This window comes from Serinus canaria, chromosome 4 (assembly GCF_022539315.1).
Source record: "Serinus canaria isolate serCan28SL12 chromosome 4, serCan2020, whole genome shotgun sequence".
Classification (NCBI taxonomy): domain Eukaryota; kingdom Metazoa; phylum Chordata; class Aves; order Passeriformes; family Fringillidae; genus Serinus; species Serinus canaria.
The window spans coordinates 48,723,688-48,748,886 of record NC_066317.1 but is presented as its reverse complement, the minus strand read 5'-3'; the positions used below and the strand labels follow the sequence as shown (position 1 = coordinate 48,748,886).

General features: G+C 37.9%; 1 protein-coding gene across 3 annotated transcripts in view; it reads right to left on the bottom strand.

The window, feature by feature from the left end:
• SMIM14 (small integral membrane protein 14) overlaps positions 1 to 25,199 on the bottom strand; it is a 49,575-nt gene that overhangs the window by 6,565 nt on the left and 17,811 nt on the right. For all 3 annotated transcript variants that reach the window (XM_050974256.1, XM_030239383.2, XM_009100145.4), the window contains exons 2-3: positions 15,694 to 15,804; positions 4,673 to 4,721 (exon numbers count right to left, since the gene is read on the bottom strand). In XM_050974256.1, the coding sequence (XP_050830213.1) occupies positions 4,673 to 4,721; positions 15,694 to 15,768 (124 nt within the window). In that variant the 5' untranslated portion in view covers positions 15,769 to 15,804. The remainder of the gene's footprint in view (positions 1 to 4,672; positions 4,722 to 15,693; positions 15,805 to 25,199) is intronic.

The window sequence follows — 25,199 nt, the reverse complement described above, 5'->3', positions numbered from 1 at the left end:
AAGAACAGTTGAGTGAAGGTGAAACCAAGCAGGATGGAATTTATGGTGATGGGCAGGAAAAAAAAATCTTCTTTTTAAGATTTCACAGTCACAGTTCCTTTATCTGTAACTGGTATTTTTTGCAAGTAATTTAGAAGTAATGTTTTGATTCCTTGAAGAATAAAAGGTTATCCTCTAAGAGCACCTGTGAATAGTATTTTCTAATATTTTCAGATGGATAGAAGATTGTCCTGGTCTGAGATGAATGTTCCTTTCACCACCCATTTTGATGGATGGATCTGGTTATTAATCTCCATTGCTCCACACACACCAACTAGTACAGAATTTAACAGCACATACATATTCCCAAGTCACTGAGAGACATGACACAGTCTCTAACCTACCTTTCCATGCAACACTGAACCCAGCCCAAGGTCTTTATTTTCAGTGTATTTGGTCCCCTAGGTTTGGCATACGTATATATCCTCACACTTCTGAATGATGCCTGTGAGCAGTTCTGGTCCTGTGGATTTTTTTTTTTTTTTCCTTTTTCTTTTTTACAGCATGGCTGAATTTTCTCTCTGCAGGAGAAAGCTTTATGAGGAGCTGGTCTGAGATTGTTGGATTAACTCCCATGGGAGTTAGTGACTATGGTGAACCCTATCTGTGGCTCCATGTACAAGATACAGTTTTTGGACTTGCTTTTTCCTACAGAAGTAGGCCACACAAACTAGTCTTCTCCCAGAAAGAAATGGGAAGAAGAAAAAAAAATCCTTTGTGACAAATATTTGCAGATTCATTTGAGGTTCTAGAAGGCAGTAAAAGCTATTAAAATTATGAGTCCAGTAAAAAGAGTTTTTAAAGATTAAAGGTCAACCAATTCCTGATTATGCAACCGAAATCTCAAGAATACAATATTAAAACTACTAAGTGCCCATGTAAAATACCCTTACATGACCTTAGTGCTCTTAAAATGCAGTTTTTCCTTCAGAGTAAGGCTGCACTCTAAAGAAAGGAGAAATTTCATTTGTTTTACTGTAAAAGTGTATTCCATGTGGTGCTTTTTGTCTGCCCTCTCATGGTAGAAATATCTTCTTTTGGAGTACAAACAGATTGACCCTGGTAAAAGCTGTTAAACATCTGCATGCAGGAAGGCAAAAGCATGGTCTCTGACTTATGTCTTCTTTTCATGGTGGCTTAAGCCTTGCTTCTTGTGTGAAGGAAAGGCATAAAACTGTATGAAGAGAGGTATTTTAGAAATTAATCATCAGGGAAGACAAAGCCATGGGACCTTCAGGAGATAATGCCTGCAAGCCGACACTTTCAAAGGCAGGGATAAGGAACCCAAAGAAAGGCAAGATGGACTTGAGCAGCAGAGGAAGAGAGAAGGGAATTCCCAGAAAAGGGAGGGAAGAGTTGGCAGACATTTCAAGCTGTTAGGTTAGGCTGCTGTGACTGCCCTAGATGAATACAAATCAAGATGAATCACATATACGTATTCATTTGAAATTGCATAAAAATTTGGAAGTAGAGTAGACAACATTTGAGACAGTCATCTCTGACCACATTACAACGTAGCAGAGCACTGAGAATAGTGCTGGAAATACAAATGTGGTAAATTGAGGTGTCAACGTCTGGGAATTGCTAGAACAGGAAAAACTCCGGCAGTAGCCCCTCATTTCCTTTGACAGGGAAGGCTGACTGTGAAGGGCCATGAGCCATCCGAGCAGATCAGTCCCAGCTGGGATCCTCCCTAGGCTGGATGAATCGCTGATGTTGCAACTGGCGCACGTCAGAGAAGTGCCATGCTCCACTTGCTTTAGACAGAATTCAGAAAGGAATTACCGCTCTTATTCCTCATTTCAAGGGAAACTCTAAGATCTTCTGATTTGCTGAGCATTCACAATCCCAACAGAATATTAAATGTGCTGCCTCTTCGAAACTTACAGCCTTTTCTTTTCTGCAAGGCACCCACTGAAATTGAGGGAACAGTTATCAGACTCTGACACATGCTTTAATGCACAGCCGACACTCTGATGGAGTACCAGCAGATGAACAGCCATCAAGCAGAGGGCCCAAATGCTTGTTGAAGTGGTGCTCATATCTTCCTATACCTAAATCCAAAAGCACTGGTCCTGACCCTGGCAGGAAACTCTGCAGGGGAGTAACTGTGACATAATGGTGCCAACAAATGCAAGTAAGAATTTCTAGATAATAACACAAAAAAGTGAATGAGGGGAAACCTGGTACTACTGCCTTGATATGGCTCTAAAAAAAACAAAACAACAACAAAAAAAAAAGAACCTAAATCAAGGGTTGGAAAAACAAAGCATGCTCAGAAGAATCAACAGAGGGTGTTTCTGAAAATTTCCAGCTGGTAGCAGCAGCACAAGACATGATGCTGCTGTGACATTGCTGAACCCCAGCCCTGACGTCTCCCAAACAAAACCACATACAACTCATCAGTTATTCCACAACCTTGTAACTTAAGAATCTGTGTATGACAACACTCCCAGCTGTGCTTCCAGAAGGAAGACCAAATTCCGGGAATGAGGGAATTGGTGAAACAAACTTGTTCATAGCAAGATTCTGAAATGAGGAATCAAAGGCAACAAGTACCAGGAAGTGGAGCAGTGGGGCCTAGGGAAGAGGAGACCCACCTCAGAAATAAGCTCATCCCTTTACAGCTCATAAAAACAGGATGAAGCAATGGACAGAAGACTGGCCCAGAGTTATTTTAATGTTTCTGAAAACCTCTGTAGAAGCTCCTCCAGGCTCAATCTGTTTATTTTTGCCTTTGACTCTCAGGATCTTACAGATTGCCACAAGCACAGCATCACAAAAGCATCACAGAACAATATGACAAATATGCAGGCTGTGTCATCGCATCAGCAGAAAAATACCTTTGCTAGAACTAAATTTAAGCAATATAATAACATAGGAAAAGATTTACTCTATAATTTTTGCTTTGGTTTTTGAAACAAACCACTGGTTTGGAACAATTGCTGCCAAATTGCTTGCATCTGCACAGTTATTGCAAGAATCTCAGAATGGAAAGCAATTTGTTGCAAACCATTCAAATCCCCACTGTACTATAGCTTGGTAACATTAAAGCTATCCCACAGGCTTTGTGGCCACACATACCAGAACTTACTCATTTATACAGTCCTTAAAAGCTTCATAAATACTAATGATCCAAGACTCCCACGTCATGAGCAAGAATGACCTACCATTGCTTGGTTTTGACCGTGGATGAAAGCTCAGAAAGCTCCACATCTTGTCTGTGCCTCCTTCTAATACGGAAAATACTCCGTCTCCCATCATCTGCCTCTTTCCCTCTCCTACATGTCTGTGATTAAAAAAACTACATAGAAGTCTAAGGTGTGGGAGACTAAAAAGTCTGCCCTTGGACAGGTGCATTTGGAAGACACAGACAGTGGATGGCAGACGTAGACAGTGAAACGTACAAAGTCCAGAGAGAAAGAGCAAGCCAGGAGCACTGTACAGCACATGTGCACCACACCATCTTTTCCTCAGGGGTTATGTGGGACAGCTCAGTTTTCCCCCTTCAGCCCAGCTTGGCACTGAATCTGGGATTGTTTCACACTGGCAGAGTCCAGTGCAAGTCTGAGCTGCATGCCCATCTCTAAACAGTCTTTACAGGGGAGTGAAGAAGGAGGAACATGAAGGTCAATGAAGCCATGCACTCCCTCCAAGATGCTGGAAACCTTGCCTACACTGCTCCCTAGACCTATAAAAGATACAGGCACCAGCAGCTCTTGCTTACAAGAGCACTGCTCAGGTGCTTGCTGCTTCCTCAAGGCATTACAGCAGTCCTGATGCAAGCTGAGTGAGTTCACACACTCAATTGGAAAAGTGATATAGGAAAAAGAGACCCACTTCACTTTTATTTACAAACATTTGACAGCATTCCCTTTAGCTCACGGAAAGTGTGTCAGGGAATGTCTCAGTGCCTTAGGGCATGCTTACATTACTGCAAAACCACCACACAGCTATGCTTCATTGTCAATTCTGGTAATGTTTGGCTGACCTAATACTGTTCACTGTTAGGGAGAGGTTTTTTGATGCATTTCACAGCAAACTCCAAGGAAGTGTTCACATCAGTCCTCTGCTCCATTAACTACACAGGCGCCAAATCAACAGAGATGCAGTCATGGTGGATGTCAGCTTATGAGTCAGAGCCTCCTCTTCCTCACAGTGAAGTCGAGGGGTCACAGTACTGACAGTTCATCACCCAGCCGCAGCTGTGAACACGTGTGTGTGTGTCTGTGCTCAGTATCTAGTCTTCATTGGTTAGGCTGCTCTGAATCCAAGGAGGACAAATAAAGCACTTTGCCAATTTTCCCCTCTCATTCCCCAAATGAGAGCCTCCCCATCCTATTTGGAGGCTAACAATAAGATTCAGTAATGCTTGGGGCCTGATTGATGGTTATGCTGGTTTATTGATACCTCCAGGATTCTCATCAACGCTACTTCTAATGTACAAATGTTCATCACAGGTTCTCAGAAATTACCTCCCCAGCATATCAATTTTATTACTGTAGTATTTGATTTATTGCAATACGTTCCTATAACATTAAATCAACCACTGCATTTTAAAGTACAGTCAGACTGTGTTTTAATTACTGCTGTTCATTTTAATTCCATGAACCTGCTATGAACAGTTACTCACATTCCTGAAGGCATTCTGTGTCTGTGCAGTACGACTGGGATTGTCTCAGCTGAAACAGAGAAAAAGAAAAGCATGACACTTAACAATGAGTCATGGTCAGCTTTTACTGAAATCAGGATTTAAAATATTCAGAGTAAAGATCAATAATAACTAATCCTTTACTGGATCACATTTGGCTTATGGTTTGTGAAGAATCCCAGGTATGGAGATAGTTTCTGAACACTATTTACATAACACATTTAAATCACCTGACTACAGTGTGATTGCTTCCAATTCAGCCACTGACTACCTTTCAAAATTCAAGGGAAAGAAATCTGTAGTGATATATGAGCTATTATATACAGACGTACTCTCTACACCTGCCCATTATAAATCCCAAAAATATCTGTTCTTACTATTATCTAGATCAAATAACATTTGAATAATCTGTGATTACATCACAATAAATGATCAGACTGTGATAATGGTTATGCACAAAGAAGCTGAATTAATATTTCACATTTAAACTTAGTACTTACTATTCTCACCCCCCCCGACCTTTTTTTTAAAGCAGGTTTTAATATGTATTTTACTGTTTTTTCTCTTTACTGACAGGCAAAATTTAAAACATTTTTAGTGACTGTAATGACTATTTGATTTACAGACTAGGTAAGCTTGCCTACTGCAAGAAAAGTCAACACTGGCTAACCTGCAAATCAGTACAGCTATTTTACAGATGACAGAGCCAAAAAAGGAAGACAAATATCACACTCTTTATTCGGATCAGAGATGTTAAATGGGTGGGATTTAATATGTAGCATTATGGAAACAGATTCTATACTTTGCTTAGGTAAACTACATGGATTATTAGTAAAAGTTTTTAAAAGTACAGAATTGTTACACTGCCTTGGTTAGAAATGACATTTGATTTTTCACAGGTTTTATGATACAGCTGTGCCACAAATCCCAACACTTTTTGTCACAACAGGCTAATCTGTTTATTACCAGTGTAAATATATAAATGTTAAAAAGACAAAAAGATGGGGCTCTTTATGTAAGAAATACATGAATCATTTCCACAAAACCCATTTCCTCTTGTATTGGCATAACTGATTAAATGTATGTAGTAATATTATGCAAAACACATCAAGGAAACAGATGAAGAACTGAAAAAGGAAGACATCTGGGAAAGCATAAGCTCCTGCTTTTATCATAAAGATTGTCAATGACTGACAATTTGAAAAAGGAAAGAAAGTAACTGGAGATTGATCATATTAATTCTTTCATTAATATATTAATATCGACTAGCAAATTTACTGAGACTACAAAGAAGTCTCTTAGGAAGGAATTTGGAAGGCTGGATTTAGCCTTTCAGCTATTTCTATAGTTAAAAACAGCATTGAGAGAAATTCAGGCAGAATACTTCTCTTTCTTACTAAAGGAAAAGATCTATCAAACTATGCATATTTCCTGCCATTCTAATATAAAAGCTCATTTTATTTTAAAGCTTTGCAAGTAATTTACAATTAGCAGTAGTACCCATTTGAAATATTTGAAAGATTACCGAACTGGGAAAATTGGATATTTCTATACCCATATTTTAAAAAGCTCAGCAACATAATTATCTTCTGTTTGTATAAGAGTTTAATTCTGAGAGGAGTTTAATTTATAATCCCTACTTAAAACACTGTTTTACAGATATTCAACAAAGAAGGATGACCAGAATTAAAATGGACAACAGATACATGATCAGAAACATGGTACAAGCATCTCGTTATCCCCCTCTGTCCCCACTATGGCAAGTCCTCATACAGTTTATCTCTAGTTTTCCTAGATATAGAACACTGCCTGAGGGTGTTCTAGCCACAGCATCAGTTATCTCCCATTCTAAGACATATCTCCCATTCTTGGACACTCTGTCCAAGTACAACTTTTTTAAAGCTCTAGGATGGCTCTCTGAGCCATCTGTAACAAATCTGTTTTTAACAGCTCAGCGAGAGGCTGCATATTGTCACTGTGGGATGAAACAGCAGATCATGAAAAATGGACAGCAGTAAAAAGGTTTTTCTTAATTCACTCAGGTCAACAAGCCCCTTACTGTGTAACCCAATATGAATCTGATTCCTTGTGGTCACTCATTTAGTCAAAAGACAAGAAACTCTTCTGGCACACGTATAAAATGCTTACGTAAATTGAATGGCTGGGAAAGGTAATGCCTTTCGCTGAAAGAAGGATGTTCCTTCTCCCAATTAGCTCTCTTTTGACAAGGACACCCTTTAAGGAACACAGCAACTGTTGGGAAAAACTCAATGTGCAACATTTCAGTAGCAAGGCAATTGAAAACAGAGCAATTATCAGGCACTGGAAATAAACAGTCCTTTGTATTAAGATTTTTCTAATCCGATGTGGAGGGGAACTTTGGATGAAAGTTTGTGGAATTATGGTAAAAAGCTGAACCAGACTTCACCTGTTCTCAACAAAGCCCTCAAGAAAACTTCAAATACACTCAATATTTTTCAGACTGGGAACACTACAGAGCTGACGAGAAAAAATTGAACTTTCATTTCCTCCAAATATATTTAAAGTCTTGAATTGCCTAAGTTAAAGTAATTTAAACTAAAAATCCCAAAACCACAAGAGCTCTTGTCAATAGGAATATTTGGTTTCTATGAAACCCCTGATAAGTTCCTGGAAGAGGCAGCAGCGGCAGAATCACAGCAAATCAGTGCCCACTTAGTGACATATTGTGAATCTAAACTCAACACAATACCAAGAAAAAAGAAGAAACCAAGTTACTTCCAGTGGTAAGAGAAAAGGGCTCTTCCTTACTCCTTCCCCATGACACTCAAATTTTGCATTGCAAAACCAAAAAGAGTATATTTCAAACTCCAGTGGAGCTCCTAGCTCCACTTTGAAACTGTTCTTCCTTTGTTTTCCTTTTCCAAAACATACAGCTTTTAGCCCCAGTTCACACTAATACAAGAGTGTTTCGATCCTGCTCCTTTGAGAGAAGGACAGTTTTAACATGCCATCTTGTAGATCAACAGCATCCACCCATCAAGCACACCTGAAACCCGCGTCTTGCTGCTCCTCTTTCAGCAGATGCCATGTTATGGCACGAGTCTGCACAGCATTTAGCAATGAGAGCCTCCACTTTTTACAATCTCCAGCTGTGAACAAAATGTGAACAGCCACAGTAAAGGGACTGCTGTTGGCCTCTGAAAACTCTTTTGGGAAGTCACCATATTAAATGAAGTTTGTTTTGGTTTTTTTTTTTCAAGTGCACACAAACATGCCACTGTGTGGTGAATACAGGGTGTGAACTTTCACTGCATTTTAGCTGCTCCACAAAATCCCTGAAGTCCAAGTGAAATAGTAAGCCCAGTTAAAACAGCTTCATCTAGCTAAACAGAAAACTTGTTTTTCCACCACAGGGACCTCAGCCACTAGGACAATTTCAGTCTTCCTTGAAAGAAGTTAGGCTGCTTTGCATTGCTCATCACAGATACCTGCTACGGAGAATGAAATGCACACTTTGTCTACCTATATAGTAAATAGTTCTTGCTTCAATTCCTCTGCTTCCTCTTCAGAGGAGTTAAGTGAAACTCTTCAGGTGAATTTTCAGAGTTTGCTATGCCAGAGTTCAACAGTCTCACAATCTCTGGGACTGATCCTACAATCTCCACTCAGACAATTTTTTTAAAACTAAAGTCAATAGCATATACTTGAAAAGAGATTCAGGGTTTCTACCCAGCGTGAACTCTTTTTCTTGAGAGTTCAATGTATTATTTAAGAGTTAAAGAAAAGAAAAAAAGGGCAGAGCATACAAATATGAGGAAGATACCAATGATCAGACAGCTCACTAGTTTATCAGGAGAAATAGCAGCATAATCCCTGTCCAAAAGCACTTTCAACTTCAGAAATGGTGTACTAAAAAGGTAATGAAACAAGAGCAAAAGGACTCATGGCAGAAACAAAGTGCAACCATCAATGCAGTCTAGTGTGAATGGGAGATGAGGGGAAAGTATATTATTAGTATTCTATTTACGTAGGGATAAAATAAGTACATTTTAGAATAACTTTTGAGTCCACTCAAAGCAGAAATAAGTCCTCAGAAAAGACAGAAATGAAAAATTAATAAGTTCATGAGACAGGTCAGGGAAAGACCTCCATACAAGAAATTCTGATGGACGAAAGCCCAGAGAAATGTGTGAAAGAAATAGATGGAACAGGTACAAATATAAGAGAGCAAAAATAGATAATGGTGGAAATGAAAAGAATAGTTAAGTAGGAAAGCAAATAACTAAATTGATATGGTCACTTATTCCATGAATACAAGCAAATTTGAAATGGAATTGTAAAGACTGTTGATAGAAAATTTTATGTGATAATGAGGGCAAAGTATGATCCCTTGTGAAAATACTTTTTTGCTATTTAGACCAGCTGGAAGCTCTGCTTTTGCTCTCCAACAATGCCAGAAGATGAGAACACAATGGCATACTCCTGATTGCAATCTCATGCTTCTGGGTAATGAAATCATTGTTTAAGCTTTGTTGGCAGCCACGTCTGTTCTCTCCAAACTACATAAACGATCTAGTAAACAACATGATAAATAAATTGCTATGGGAGGATATGCCAGCCCTGAATACAAGCCAGGCTGCAAATTGAATTGCAGCATTATCTGTAAGAGTTCAAATTTAAAGACGCAAAAATCGACACCTACATGCATTAGTCTGCTACAAGCTGGCAAAGAGAAATAAGAGGAAAAGAATCGCATACGGATGGAATTTAATTGTCTCAAACTATACTAGCTTCTCTTAGAGGAACAAACAAGGAAAAAGTGAACACCACTTCCCCACTTCTTCATTTTCTATGAGTAGATGCAGAATTTGAATATATTATCGGTCATACAAGGACAGAATAACAGTATGAAATAAAAATATAGAGCCTGGTCCTGTGAGGTGGCAAGTAATTTTCTCTCCAATTACAAGTGAGAGAGAAGGATGGTTGCTGTATTTCAAAATAATATTCCTAGATTACAAACCAACTTTTAAGACCCAGAATCATCACCCAGTAAGGACAGGAGGAGAACATTAACTTTCATATTGAAATACATGACATTTTATGGAGGAAGACACATCAGAAGTCCCAGGGACCACTACAATCTGGAGCCCTGATCTGGACACGAACACATTCTTCTCTTCATTTTTTAATTTGTTCTGGGATTGCTGTTTCACCTTGGTGTCATATAGATCTTCCTTTTACACACTTCCTTCACTTTCCCACAATTGCCTGACTTACTGGTACTTAATTTTATAATTTTCCTGACCTCTGATATCAAGGACATCCTCCTTTTACTGAATGCAAAGCAGAATGAATTGGCAGTGAAATGACGATGAAACAGTGATGATCAGGACCATTACAAGGAGCTCACAGCATCTCTGACTGTGTGAAATACTAGACAACAAATACACGAGCCAGAATATTAAACAGGCATCTTAAAATGTGCACAAACAACATACATATCTCCCCAGAGGACATTTGCAAATTTACACCTAAAATGTAAAACCAAATGTACGTATAGGCTTTTTGAACAAACAGTTGAGTATCTTCTCCAAAATGCTGCATATTAGCAAAAGAAAAGTGTACTCCCACATAGACAGCCTTGAGGAAAAGGCTCAGAACTCAGAGTTCCAAAAGATACAAACTACAGTTTGCGCTAAGTGTTGATTACATGAGGCCTGAGAGAAAAAGCATCATTTTCGCCTTGAAAGAGATGGCCATAATACATCTCTGGTCATCAGAGTTCAGCCATTCACAGTACAGGTTAGATCTATTAATTACTTCTGGACTATCAAGAAGAAAGAATTTACAGTGCATGATTTTTACATTGCTTGCAATACACTATGCATACCTTGAGATGATCAGGAAGAGTGACTGAGATTTTCCCTTTTTTTTCCCCAAATATATATTGGTTAAGAAGGCACACCTTCAAGCATACTACAAAGCTCAGGAATGGGAAATGTAAAGAATGACAGACATGTTCAGAAAGTCCTGATTCCTAACCCCTTAGAGACTCAAGTGGATACCACTTTTCACACCTTTTTTCTTTTCTAATATGTCTAGAAAATAGTCTCAGTTTACACTGTTTGAAGTAGAATTAGATTCTAGGTTATGACATGCATTGGCAGTACACCTTCATATTTAAAGGACATTTTAAATTATAAAAATATATTTGGTATAGCTCTGGTGTGCTTTCAGTAAAAGTTTCCATCAGTAGGGAAAGCCACTTTTGCTGACTATTTAAGTTGGGCTTAGCTGTGCTAACATCCTGAGAGCTTTTCAACCATTTGCAGCACATATCTATTTTAGTCATGTGTGTTTATTTTGTGCTGTTTACATGAAGTCTCCTTTAGCCAAGATTTGTGGCTGGATACTATCTCAGACTATGCCAGTTTGAAAATGTAAGATTCTAAAACAGCCTGGTCAAGAGAATTATGTGGACACTCAATTGACGAAAGAGTTTTTGAACCAATTATGTTCAAATAGTTTGAGAATTTGCAACTTCTTCTATAAAAATCTAGTGACAAATCAAAATACAAGAGAGATTAAAATAATGATTTGCTCTGTATCCCTTGAAGTTTTGATATAGCAAAATAACTAAGTTACGTTAAGACCATTACTTTGCAATTAGCTACTGTAGGACAAAACACAAGGTTGTAATCCTCACAGTGGTTTGTAAGCAGAACTGTTGGCAGTTTATCAAAATGGGTCATTTTACCTTATAGAATTAGGAATATTTTGGGTTAAAAAACATACCTCTCATTTTTGTAAAAACTAGTATGAGAGAAATATGAAGCCACTTTTTGTTAATCAAATAATACTGTACCAGAAGGAGACAGAAAAAGGATGTTTACTTGACACAAAGTCATGCGTGTTACTTGCTTGGACATTTCTGGCCACTCTAAGCAGTCATAAGTAGGTTTCAGTCTTATGGAAGATGCTCTATGTAGGATTATTCCTCACCACTACATAAACTGTGTTTTCAGTCTAGTTTTCAAACTTGAACTGACCCTTGGGCCAAGATCAGCCACGCCTACTCAGAGAGCATCAATAGCCAGAGGAGTAACATAAGAGAATCAGATTTTTGTAATACAAAGTAAGTGAAAAAAGGGGAAATAAAAAGGTTTAAATACAACATCATTCTCACCTAGCAATCTGCTGTCTTTTGCCAAAACTAAGATAGGAACCACTTCCTCTGGGAACAAAGAATATCCTTCATCGTGATTCTTTCAAACAACCATCCCCTTGTCTGACAGATTCCCCCCCAAGAAAACAACTTGCTGTCATTTGTTGTTCTTCATTCTTGAACTTGGGCTCCTTCAGTCAAAATAAGTTTTGCAGGGGGAGGAGACTGAACCAGAGATAAAGTCATGCAAGCTAACAAACCTGTCATTGTCTTTTGACAATTCTTGTGCATCTGCAGAGGATGGAAAATCTTGTGATATTTTTCTTCTATGCTTACTTCCTCTTATGGAAGTTCCCAATTAACTGCTATATCCACAGAGTAAATAGTGAACCCAACATACAATAGCCAAATTGTTATTATGCAACACCACCAAATCATAACAGATGGTGCCATGGGTATTACATACTAGAAATGATATTTTTGAAGTCACAGCCAAAAATTTTAGATTTTTAGTGTTTCCTAGGAATGTTTGGAGATCATAATATCTGCTTATTAATTACAATGGCCATACTACAGAAACTAACACATGTGAAATGTTCATATTTTGACACCAAGGAGAACCCTGAAAAATTCACTTCAGGAAAGTGATAGAATATTCAGCATAACATAATTCAATGCCACTTAAGCATGTATATAAACATTGTAAGAACTTTGTGTATGAACAATATCTCTGAGTTAATCTAATAAGCAGCAAAATATCTTTTAAAATATTATGCATATTAGAGATACACAGTTCACTGACTGTAAAACCTTCACGGTATTATGAATGAAGAAGGAAAAAACCCAACAAAACGAAGCCATGCTTAGTCAAGGAAAATGAAAGGCAGATAAATAACCAAGCCACGCAACCAAGTAAGAGGTGGACTTTTTAACAGCTTTCTTGTTTGTAATTTTCTGTGGTGTTGCTAACAACAGAGAGCAAGAAGAGTTTAAATGACAACAGCTTTTCTTTTTTCATTGTATAAGCATTAATTGTACTATGAGATGAACTGAAGTCTGCATTTCAAATAGAGATTTAAACTATATGCTCTATAAAACCTCCAAAGCAATGTATTTAACCACAAATTAAAATTTGAATGCCACATACATTTCATAAGAGTGTCGAAGGAAATATACCAATTAAACTAGAAGTTAAAATTATCATATTGGAAATTAAAACAAGAACTTCAGGTTCTAGAGGCAGACTTCTTGACCTCCTTTTGATTTTGGAATAGCAGTGTCATTCAACACTCCTGTATAGTTAATTCTAACAAATCCTGTGTATTTGAATAAGCTATCTCTACACATAATAGTCACAACTGAATATACTATAACTTCTTTATTAGCAGGAGCCTTAATTCTTATCAGTGTTGGTTTAGATAGGTATAAACAAATTAGTCAGTAAAAATTAGTTTACTTAAACAGAAGTTTAAAGCATCTATAATCAGTCATGAGGGTTTTGCACAATGTCATTACTGGATTGAAAGACCCTAAAAGTAACATTTTCACACTTGGTAATCTCCTATAATTACATTATAATTCTGTTAAATTTGATTCTGTTAAATCTCATCTCTGAACTTCTGCATTTACAATGCTCAGTCTGGAGACAATTGCAAACATCTTGTTATACAATTTGCTCCAAAATCCTGTCGAGTATTGCCAGCTTTAACACCATTCAAATGTACTATGGTGTGTTTTATACCTATCTAGGTTAAAAAGAATCAACAATTAAATATATATAGGGAACCATTCTGGGTACACAGCATGTTTGGGTATCTTTTTCTCACCCAGAGTCTGAACAGATAACTTAGCTTTGTTTATCAAAATGATTTTGAAGTTAGGGTTTCGAGGATCCAACTTTTAGGTGAAGTGTGTGCCCAGTCTCCATTGAGAATTGTGAGGTTCAGCAATTTTGAGAACCAACTTTCACATGCTCTTTTTAGCACAAATAGTAAAACTTCTGTTTGCTTATGTCATGTAAGACTGAGTGACAAAACAGCAACTTAGAAGGCAAACTCTTACTGAAGCATAAAAGTTACAGATGCAAAAAAGGCTTAGCAAGTCTCCTGCTGAGATCATACAACAGGTTATTTGAGGACAGTCTGGCTGCTGACTGAGACTTCTGAGACTTTTCTAGATTCTGCTAAATTATCCTAGCTAGTGATTTGGTCTTATAAATATTTAGGAGCATCTGCTTTGCTTTTTAGAGATATAAAAACTGGAATTTCCCTTTACTCCTCACAGTTCCAAGTGCTAATTGGTATGATCTTTTTGGAAGGTGGATACTGAGCAATAAACTCCATTCTTGCAACTACACAGAACACTGTCAGACTGCTCTTGGTGACTGTCCAAGAGCATGCACCTATTATGTGCTTTATTCACATTTATAACACAGGAACTAGTGTTCCTCCAAATGATCCATTTTTACCCACCTCACACTGCCTGGAGCAGCCCAGGAACAAAACCTCACACACATTTCTGGCATTTCTTCTAACTTCGGACACAGCTCACTTACATTGTTCATAACTAGAATCCTCCAGCCACAACAAACAGAACTGGCTGACCACTGCAATGGCCTATCAGTATCTTCTAGCAAAAAACCAAAAAGATTAAAAAATGCTGAATTTTTTAATTCAGGGGGTGAAAGTTCTGAACCGTCCTAGTTTAGATTTGCATCTGACAAGGCTGAGGAAAAGGGGCAGCAAACATGCACTCTTCTTTCTTCCTCCCAACTTTTGAACTTGTTTCTGGGGCTCCTTTCTCACGACTTCAGCCAGAGCTCAGAAGCCTCAAGGTTCAGAATCAACTGTGGGATGTGGCACAAACATCATGTAGAGGACAAAAAGAAAATTATTCTGCACCTAGGCTTCTGTAGAGAATAGTTGTCTGTAAAACCATACTTAAGAAAGGTGTCAGCAGCACCTTTCCAAAATACTGTTAAGAAACCTCTTGAAGAAGGGCCTGATCCTAGAGAGAATCTTCTTCACACATAACTGCCTTGAGCAGTTGGTGTACTCAGTTACTTAAAATTATATTAATTTAGACCCTAAGAAAGACAATGTGATAAAAACAAATATATAAAAATCAATAAGGGGAAGCGCATCAAATGAAGTTGATGTATACTGTAATCTTAAAAAGAATTTACCCAATAGAGTTGTAATCAAATTCACCTAATCGCTCACAGTTCATAATTGTTAATGTTATTTAAAAAGTATATATACTTTTACTTAGAAAAAAAAAAAAAGAAGCACTTTGTAGCTTATTTTTCAATAGACATTGAACTAAGTTCAACACAGAAACAAAGAAACACAGCTATTTTACAGGTTACAGCTACAGCAATGTACATAACTTGTTCAAAGTTGCTCAACCTACCAATGACATAGCAAGAAACAGAACTCAAAACTCAGACTCACTGAGTTCTCAACTTCAGAAGTTTTAAGAGAGCAGTTTTAAAAATTTAGACATCATTATCTTGCCATATGAGTATGCGCAACTTCATATGTGTGGAACTATCTTAACCACAAAAACTTTGCTGGGTAATTCCTTGATTTTCTGCAGACTGAAAAAAAGGCAAATAAAAGAAACATTTCAAGAGAAACAGTGTCAGTGCTGTCAAAATGCAGCTCTGGGAAATAAACAGAAAGCTATAATTTGGATTGACTCTTCAGAAGCTCATCAGAAAGTTGGATACACAGATTCTAACTGTATGTGCTACTGAATAAGCAGAGTCAAAAGCACCAGTAATTGCAAATCTGCAAGAGCTGGAGTAATGTCTGGATAACCACCCTTCCAAATATCCTCATGTTATCCTTACCAGATTAATCAGTCTTCTCATTGCATGTTCATGTGAGCAAATGCATTCACAGGGATCAAATCCACCTTCTGCCATGGCTCTCTGGATAAACCTGAACTTGTCTGTGAACACCTAAGAGGAGTAAGAATAAAAGGACAATGAACTCTTTTTCAACTGACCTTATTTTCCAGAGACTCACACATCAAGTTTCAGTTCATTTAATGCCAGGGTGAAAAAGCAAAACAAAGCAGGGTAATCCTATTATTCCTTTGGCAGTATGAATGAAGAAGTCTGGGATGTGCAGTTACATTTTGATGTTGCTGAAAACACTGTCTCACAAAAATTTTTTTTGCAAGACTGTGTTTCTCCCTTGGGTTTTCTCACATACCAAAATGAAATACATCCTAACAAACAAGAAGCACAAAGATTAAATTCTTGTCTCTCATCTGCACAGTGGGACTCTTAAGTGTACATATACAAATTGAAAGGTCAGGGGAACTTGTACTCCTAAACCCTAATAAACTGCTGGCATTCTCCCTCCAGATCAATGTACAGGAAAATAATCTAAAACTCAGTAAGTTTTTTGCTAAAGGAAATAGTCATCTTTGTTGTATATTGAAAGCAAGCAGCAGGGGTACAAAAGTGAATGTACTTGGAAACACTTTAAAAATGAAGTTATGCACACTAATTTTAGATCAAAGAAGTAGGTTAATCACAGCAATACAGAATGTTCAAAGAAGCTGCGATGGACAGGGTAGGAATAATCAATTCTAGATTATTCATCAGCTAAAACCACTTATAGCAGACATGTCAGCTGTGTTCAAATGTATGTTTACTATTTACCAATAACTTTTCAGTGATTTGATTGAGGGTCAAACTGTGCAGCAGACTGCGAGTCATTTCTACTTTTGTGGTCAAATCTGGGATTGATTTCTCTCAAATGAGGACTCAGGATATATTAGGTAGTTCTGCAAAACCATACTTAAGAAATATTTTTCACTTGCCATCATAAAGCTGTATTCAGAATGTGTTAAATGTTGCATGCACTCAAGCTCTGATGTGACACAACCGGCAAGCTTGCAAAAAAGACAAACACAGCAGTGCAGAGCAGATGCAACCTCTCAATTCCTAAAACAAGTACTTTATTAAGGTACCAGCCATTTGATAAGGGTGTGCTGAATCAACAGATGTGTTCTGCAGTCATTGCCTATAAAAACTTACAGCCTAAATCACACATGAGCATTTTAATGTTTCAGTGTCACTAGAAGGAAGTGGAATAACCTATATGTCTGTAAGACATCTTCATTCAACAGAATATAATACTGCTACAGTCCTACCTTCCTGGGGGGAAGAAAAAGCAAATATGCATTTCAGAAGTCCTTCTTTTGTTAATGCCACTATTCTTCTGAATAAATCTTTACTGTGCTGGAGAGAGCCAGAGAGTAAAATAAACGGAGAGATATCTGTCTTAATTATGGAGTTTGAACATCAATGTCCTTAATCTGTTAGGATCTCCACTTTTAAAAGTGAAAACTGAAAAAGGAAAAAAAAGTTGAAGTGCAAATTGTTTTTGCCTCTAAGAAAGCATACTCTGGCTATGTAGTTAGAAGATGACTGAGAGATGACTTGATTATGTAGCACACAATTACCTTTGAAAAGAAAACCAGGCCCCAGTACTGAATTTTTCAATGAAGAGGTAATCAAGAACCAGTAATTGGAAGCTGTAATAAACCAGATTGAAAAGCAAGGCATACATTTTTGCCATCACAGTAACTGATCGGTGCAACACACTGCCCAAGAAGCAGTGGATTTCCCACCACTCACTGCATTCAGGTATGCTTCAGTAAAATACAGGTTACTGAGTAAAGTACAGAAGCATCCAAGTTCAGATATGATGGCCTCCAATACATAGATCAGATGATCTAATAACTCTTTTTAAGAATTTTTGTAAGGCTACCACACTAACTTTCATGAAATTATTCCAGAACCACTAGAAGCACATGATACCAATAGAAGACATTCTTTAACTACACAGTCTCCCTGAATAATATACCACACCAAGCAGAGGAGCATTTCTAAAACAATCTTAGGATAAGGAACAGATAAAAGCACTGATTACTAAACAGAGAAAAATAGCTTCTCTGGATATAATACTGACATCCACAAGAAGGTATTTGAACAAGCGAAGTTGCAAAAATGTATTTAATTGTAATTTGAAATAATTTAGGGGTTAGTAACACATAATAATGTCACAGAAATTACCAGACAAGTGTTTATCTTATAGAGGACTGCCCAAAAAGCAAACACCAAGTAAGAGTAACCACTGATAAAACCAGGCTAACATTCTCTACAAAGCATATAGGAGAAAAAAAAAAGAGAATAAACGGAAAAAGTCAATCTGTCATACAACATCATCAATTTAAGCGGAGGTGAACTAAAAGAAATTTACCCCAAGGCACCTGTACATGACAAATTACCTCAAGGAGCTAAAGAAAGCACAAGACACATCACCAAGTAAAATGCTATCCAAGCTTTGAAAAAAAGATCTCTTAAAGCTTTCCCACCTTCACATGATGCAGAAACAAATCATCCTTTCTTCCCTCCAAGCCTATAACAAACTCTTTCATTGGCAAAGAACCAAAGATTGACCATATATTTTGGGAACAGCACTAGGTTTTTCCCTAAAAAAAAGATGCTAAAATTGGGTTCGTTTAATATGCTTAAAATCCAGGTAAATAATTCACCTTTATGCAATTATTTTTTTGATGGAACTGAAGCAAACTGAGATTTTATACATGTCTGCACAATTTCAAAGAAGAGAGAAACACTCTATAACTATGATTTTCACTTGCAAAATGACACTCTTACGTCGTTATTTCTCTTTAAAATATTCTTGAATTAACTGTTATTTGTAACACACCTCAAATGCATAAAGTACCAAGCTCAATCTTAATCTCGTACCAATCAGATCTTAAGCTTTATTTGCATTTTGTGACCCTGTCTTGGAATAAGAGACTAGTATTTTTATACACCACAAAGCAGGATTTCTTGGCTCCTTAGGCAGCCTGTTTGTATCAAAATCCTGTTCCAGAATTGCAGCATGCTTCCTGCCTGCCTCCCGGTATTTGCAATTGTCCGATCTCACGTCAGCAGCTAACTTGTTCTGCTCAGCTCTGACCTCTTGGCTGTGAGTCACACAAGCTCTCCACCTTTCGCAAATACAGTTGTTCTACACACAATCTACCACAGAAAATGGGAGTATGTGCTCTATTCTTTTCCTCCTGACTTAGAGAAAGAAATAAAATGCTTGTAGCTTTCCTTCATTTGTTTTTTACAGTATGTTTTTCTGTTTAGCATCACCTTGTTTCCCTTGGAATTGACAGAGCTGGTTTATATCGGCTGGTAGGATCACTGCAATTGGTAAGGCTATGATGTCAAATACCTGCAAGTCCTCTGACTGGCAGTGTTTTTTACACAAGTCAAAATTACCGTATTTTGGATTGGCCATATTACTGCTAGCACAGCATTTAAATGACAGCATTTACAAACAGCTGGAAGACATGGTCAGTAAATATGGCAAAGCTTTCTATGATAACAACCGAGAAGATATCTATTAGGGCCTCCAGATTAGCAAACTGATAGAGAGCATAATAAAGGAGAAAATCAGTAAGCGCGAACAAATGTGATGTACCATCAGAGAGTCAATGTGACCATTCCAGTGTAAAGAGGCCCACAGAAGTAATCATAAACAGAACTGCTGAAATTAAAATACTGTGGTCAGAGTTTGAATTACTACAATTCAGGAGTAAAGTGGAGGATGGTCTTTGATGATTTAAGTCAGAAATAAAAGCCCCCCACTACTTTTTGACTTGAGTATCTATTTGAAATTGCAGCTAGTGAAGCCATATGGAAAATATTTCTAGTCTCTCATGATTTAAAAAACAGCATTCTCAGTTATAGTAACTATTGTAAATTGTTTATTTTATTATCTTCCCCACTCCCAGCCCTACAGCAGGGTGTTATATTTTATACATCCTACTATCAAATCCACAATTTTTATGGCTACAATCTGGCTTGGGGGGGGGGGGTTATCCCTAGAGACTGTTCTGTATTTTGAATTATTGCAATGACTATACATTATTTCCCAATTCTGCAACACCACTCCTGAGTAAATAGCATGCAGCTGGTGAGCTCTTGGAGACAGAAATTATACTCTGCCTTGCTCCACTGTAATAATTACAAAACTGGATTCCTTTCTATTGTGAAGGCAAACAAGAATGTGCATTTTCCATGTGCCAGATGCCCTCCAATGTGATTCTAATACAATGCTGATTAGCAAGATGGTCAAAGGTACACACTGGTCATCTCTACTCCTTGGTAAAAAAGACTGTGTAAAAGTATTTATCACTCCAGTATTTGAAGAAACACTCACTTTATATAATACATAAAACAGCGTAACTACAGATTTATCACGGACTAAACCAGGCATCTTCAGCATCAAAACATTAAGCTCATCAGCTCTTTTCTTTCCTGGATCCAGGCACTTAAAATGTAGACTATCACAAATATGATAAATACAGTGGCTGAAGATTCCCCTGCTAAATACTATTTTCACTCTGTAGCTACTTTCTTAAAGACTGAAGGCAAGAAATCCTTGGGAGCAAAAATACCTCATAGCACAGCAGGCAAGTAACATAATATTGTCACATTTACTTTAAAGAGAGACAAAATCCTATTCAGATTCTTGCTACTGTTTTTCAGCCAACTGCAATAACTTGGAACACAACTGTCAAATGCCTCTAAGAAGCCATCAAGTTCATTTTACTTCTGAGTTCAGTTTGGGAGAAGTGTGGCAGAACAAATGAAAATATGTATCAAACTTAAAATAAAATTAGAGAAAAAACCCCAAATTAATTGCTCTGCCTCTTGCAGGCATTCTGAAAAAATATAAATGGCTAAAATAGCAAAAGCCATACACAGAGCATGAATGATTCACTGGCCCAAAGATAAAATGCTCATTTTTATCTTACTGGAGTCAGAAAGCCTCTCTCTTGTACTCATCCATTATCTACTAAAGTATACAGGTTTCCTTAAAAATTATGTATTCCCTTGCCTTTTCACCTGCATCTAAGCCTCCTAGTATCCATGTCTTCTCACAATACCTGACTCTTTTTGCAATTCTTCTATTCACAGCATGCTCCAACTTTGGTTCTTTTGTATAATCTTTCCCACCTCCAAATATTGTCTTCTAGAATCTAAAACATCCTGTACATTGGCCTCATATAACATAACATAACACCCTTGCATTCCTGCACATCAAATCCTGTTCCAGAGAAACTACCAGGCACTGGGACTGTGTGACCATAGTATCCATTAACTCAGGGAGTGAAAATTTGCTTCAAGCAGGAAGAGACTGGTGTGATAAGTTCCTCCTAAAACTCCTGATCACTGATTTTATAGGAATTTCTTCTCCTCTTTGGCCATTCTGCCCCCCCCTAGGTACTGTGAGCACTCAAGGGGTAACTGGGACCCCAGCTGACTTGTTACTGGGCATTTCAAAATGCCTCTGGGCACAACTGGTTGCTCCAAAATCCGTGTCTAATCCTGCCTCTTCTAGGGAGTGGACCCACTGAACCCTGCCTAGTCATACAGAGCCCAATTCAACATCTGTTAGTTGCACAGTAAAATAACAGATAAAGGAATATGCAGTAGGGCAGCACTGTTTACTTGTGACCAACCAAGTGAAGCCAAAATATTCCAAAACAGTGAATCCCAGACAAACTCGGAATTTTCTGTATTTGTTATATAATGCATTTTCCTGTTGATTACCATCTTCTGTAGTATTTGTACTTCATGCCCATCTCACCCTCCCACAGAATCCTGAGCGTTTTGTTACTCTTCTGATGAACTACCTACATCCAAATCACTAGCCTATTATTTAACTTCCCATTATGTCAGTTGCACAGCTAAACTTCCTAAGTAAGATAGGGCAGGGAATTTTATCCACTGATTTTTGCATCATGTGTTTCTTCAGACTAGATTGCAGCACAGAGGGGGAAAACAATACGCATGGATTTTGGGGTTTTCTCTTTAATGTGTACATAGGACTGGCTGATTTCACCAGCAGATAGCTTTGTAAAATTTCTAGTTCAATTGCTACTACCAGAAATGCAACACATTTCCTATCACCAGAGCAGTATCAAGGAGGAACAAGGCAAAAGTGGTAGGAGAGCCATTAAAAAAAGCAAAGGAAGGCAAACTAAACAAAACTACAGGACAGTGTAAGGAAACAAAAGCATTAATAGTTGAATAGGAAAGAAACTTCCTAAAAGGAACTATGAGAATAGGGAGAAAACTAAAGAGAAAAATAAGCAGTACTTTGAAATGAAGACATGTTATTCTGTTTGAAGTTAACGGGGGCATGATTCTAAAGCAACAGAATCCACAATAAAGACAAAGACACCACACTAAATCAAAATCAATCCAGAAGCCAAGGGCCTGGCATAAGTAACCAGTGGAGGTGGTCTTCATTTTTTATAAAAAAGTTTTAAATTGTTGGAGTTATAAAATTAGCAAAAATAAGCTTGAAGTTTTCTAGGAAAACTTCCTTTACAAAGCAACTTCCTCTGTTCAAACATGACTAAAAATAACTTCTGCAAAGAAGAATCTTGTATACAAATTGATACTAATTAAAACATTGCAAGGATCTCTTCTCCTCTATTACTGTAATTTAGATAGTTCGAGTAAATATTCCCTCATAAAACTAAAGCCTGAAACATGGCAACATTATATTTGGCTTTTTTATAATGCTGATTTTTAATCCCTTTTATTAAAAACCCAAGAGAAGCTTTCTCTCATCTCTTTCACACTTACAGCTGCATTCTATTTTTACTGGAACAAATACTATGACTCTCATCAGATTTAGTGCACCAGGATGACTCTCATCAGATTTAGTGCACCAGGATCTAGTAGTTCTGCATGACCGCAGATCTCTAGAGAACTATTGATCTTTTTCTACCAGGCCTCCTCCTGGGCATAAAACTGAATTTTCAGGGAAAAAAAAAAAAAAACCAAAAAAAAACCAACCAAACCAAACAAAAAAAAAACCAAAAAAACAAAAAAAAAAAACCCAAAAACCAAAACAAAACAACAACAACAAACAAAAAACACCCAAACAAAAATAAAATTAAAAAAAAAAAAACCAAAAACCAAAAAACCAACAAACCATAACAACTGGCTAACTGGGCAGCAAAAGCAAATCAGCTGGATATGGATGTGGGTCCTGCCAGAAGGAAAGCTGCCACAGTAAAGCATGGCTCCAATTACAGCTTTCTTCAACTAATTGTCCCAGTTCAGATCACCCATTTAGCTTTTCTAGGGAAAAGAGCTGCAATGATTTTTTGATGGCTAATTTCAAAGTGGGTTCCTAGACACAGCAACACTTTCATGGTAGAAAGCAACCATCTCCACTCTCCTTATAATTCCAGGGGGTGGGAGGAGAGCAGCTGGTTTTGTACTTGAAAGCATCAGCATGTCTCCCTGGACTTCCAGCTGTAGCCTAATGAATTGGCAAGTATTTTTTTACAACTTTTCTCAGGATAATTAACAAGACGTAAGATGAGCTCTTCAATGCAGATTCAGCTAAGCCAGTTCCCTTCCTCATGGAAAAGTCAGTGCTTACCTATACACACAGATGGAGGCAACTGGTGGAGTTCTTGTTGGATTCAACTAAGCTGACTGACACTGGTCAATTAGGAGCTCAAGGCCCCAGTAGGAGCTCCAGAAGAGAAATGCTCACCCAGCCACAACCTGCTCAAGGCATACTAGTTGGGTAACTTTGCTACTGTCCCACAGATCACCTCCTAAGTAAACAATGAATTCGTTTTCCAGTGTCACTCATCTGGTGTTTCTTAAAGATGCAAACATAATACAGAACAACTCCTTAAAAATAGCACAAAGCCAAAGAAACTAATAAATGCTGAGCCAGTCACTGAAGGATACTACAGTGACATCTGAAATCAGGGAAGGAGCTTTTGAGCAGGGACAGACTTGAAGCTGAGAAGTAACTGGTAAAAGTTTGAGGTGTTTTCCTGGTGGTCTTACAGGACTACTAGAGCACTGATACATCCCTTGTTTTCACTGTGTGACCACCACAATATTCTGAGCATTGCTGGGTTGCTAACATTTTCACCCTGAAGTGGACATTTGGAGTTGCTCTGTGTGGGGCAGAATATTCTTCTGCGCCCATCTGCCAACAACAGTGCTAGCACCTAGGGCAGTGAAGCAGGAATCAGAGCATAAAAACTTCAACTACTTAAAATTATGGTCAAAGCCATTTCATAGCCAAGCATCACCACCCTTCTCAAACTGAAGTATGTGAAAAAGTTCACACCCCTTCAAAGAGCGGCAAATTCTAATAAGAACCTGGCAGGAAGCTTACTATTTTTGGGCTGGGCTAACCAAGGTTACAGCTATGCTGAAGTGCATCAGTTCAACACAGAATGGCATATCAGGGAAATACAGATTATACAGATGCTTCTTTCAGCATAGTTAAGTCTCATCAGTGTCAAGTACAACTCTCAGAGGACAAGAATCCACTCACTGAAACTCCTCACTGTTCCTGTACTGTTTGCCCCTTTCTCTTTCATGGTCAGACCCCAGTCTGTCAGGACAAAGATTTCAGGCTTTAAAGGCAATAAGGCTGATGTCAGTGACCAAAACTGAACTCCCTAAGGGAGCTAAATAAGATCTACCAAGATTAAAAAAAGCTATTTACTTATTCCCATGCAGGTGGCTCAACATTTCCTCTGGGCAACACTTGAAAAGGAGCTAATTATGCACATACAGTCATGGACCAAAAAAGCAGTCCAGCTATTTTAGAATTCATTTACTGATATTTGATACAGAATGTTATTACCAAACTCCTGCTGTCAGCTTTGGTCATCCTTTTGTTAAAATGATGACATTTTTCTGAAAGAAATCTCTCAGAATATAAAAACCAATTAAAAGAAGATGTCAGTGACACAGAGTATTGTCCAAAAATAATACTCTCTTTCTGCTAAGTAAATGCTTCAGCTTCTTCTAGTATAGGAGACAGACAGTGGTCTAGGATAACAAAGTTATTCCTATTGTACTGCATAACTAATAAGTGGCTATTAATAATTGTATTTCACATGTTTCTGTAAAATTACTAACATGTATTTCAACCAGTTTACAGAGCAAACTGGGAGCTCTCTCCTGTGATCTTCAGTAAGGCAAGAACTCTCACTGACTTTCATGCTCCTTCCACCTCAATACTAAGTATATATACTGGGCGTATTAGCTCACTCTCCTGCTTTTGGTTAGTGCCGCCAGCATTACAGACTGCCTCACTGCTTGCTGACATTCCTCCTCCCAAACAAGTGCCAATCTCTCAAATTCAGCACTCCTGCAGCTGTATGAGTGATGCACTGCTGCAGGAAGCAACACATATTAATCCTGAAACGCTGCTGGCAGCACTTCTGCACCAGCCCTGCGAGGACACCCAT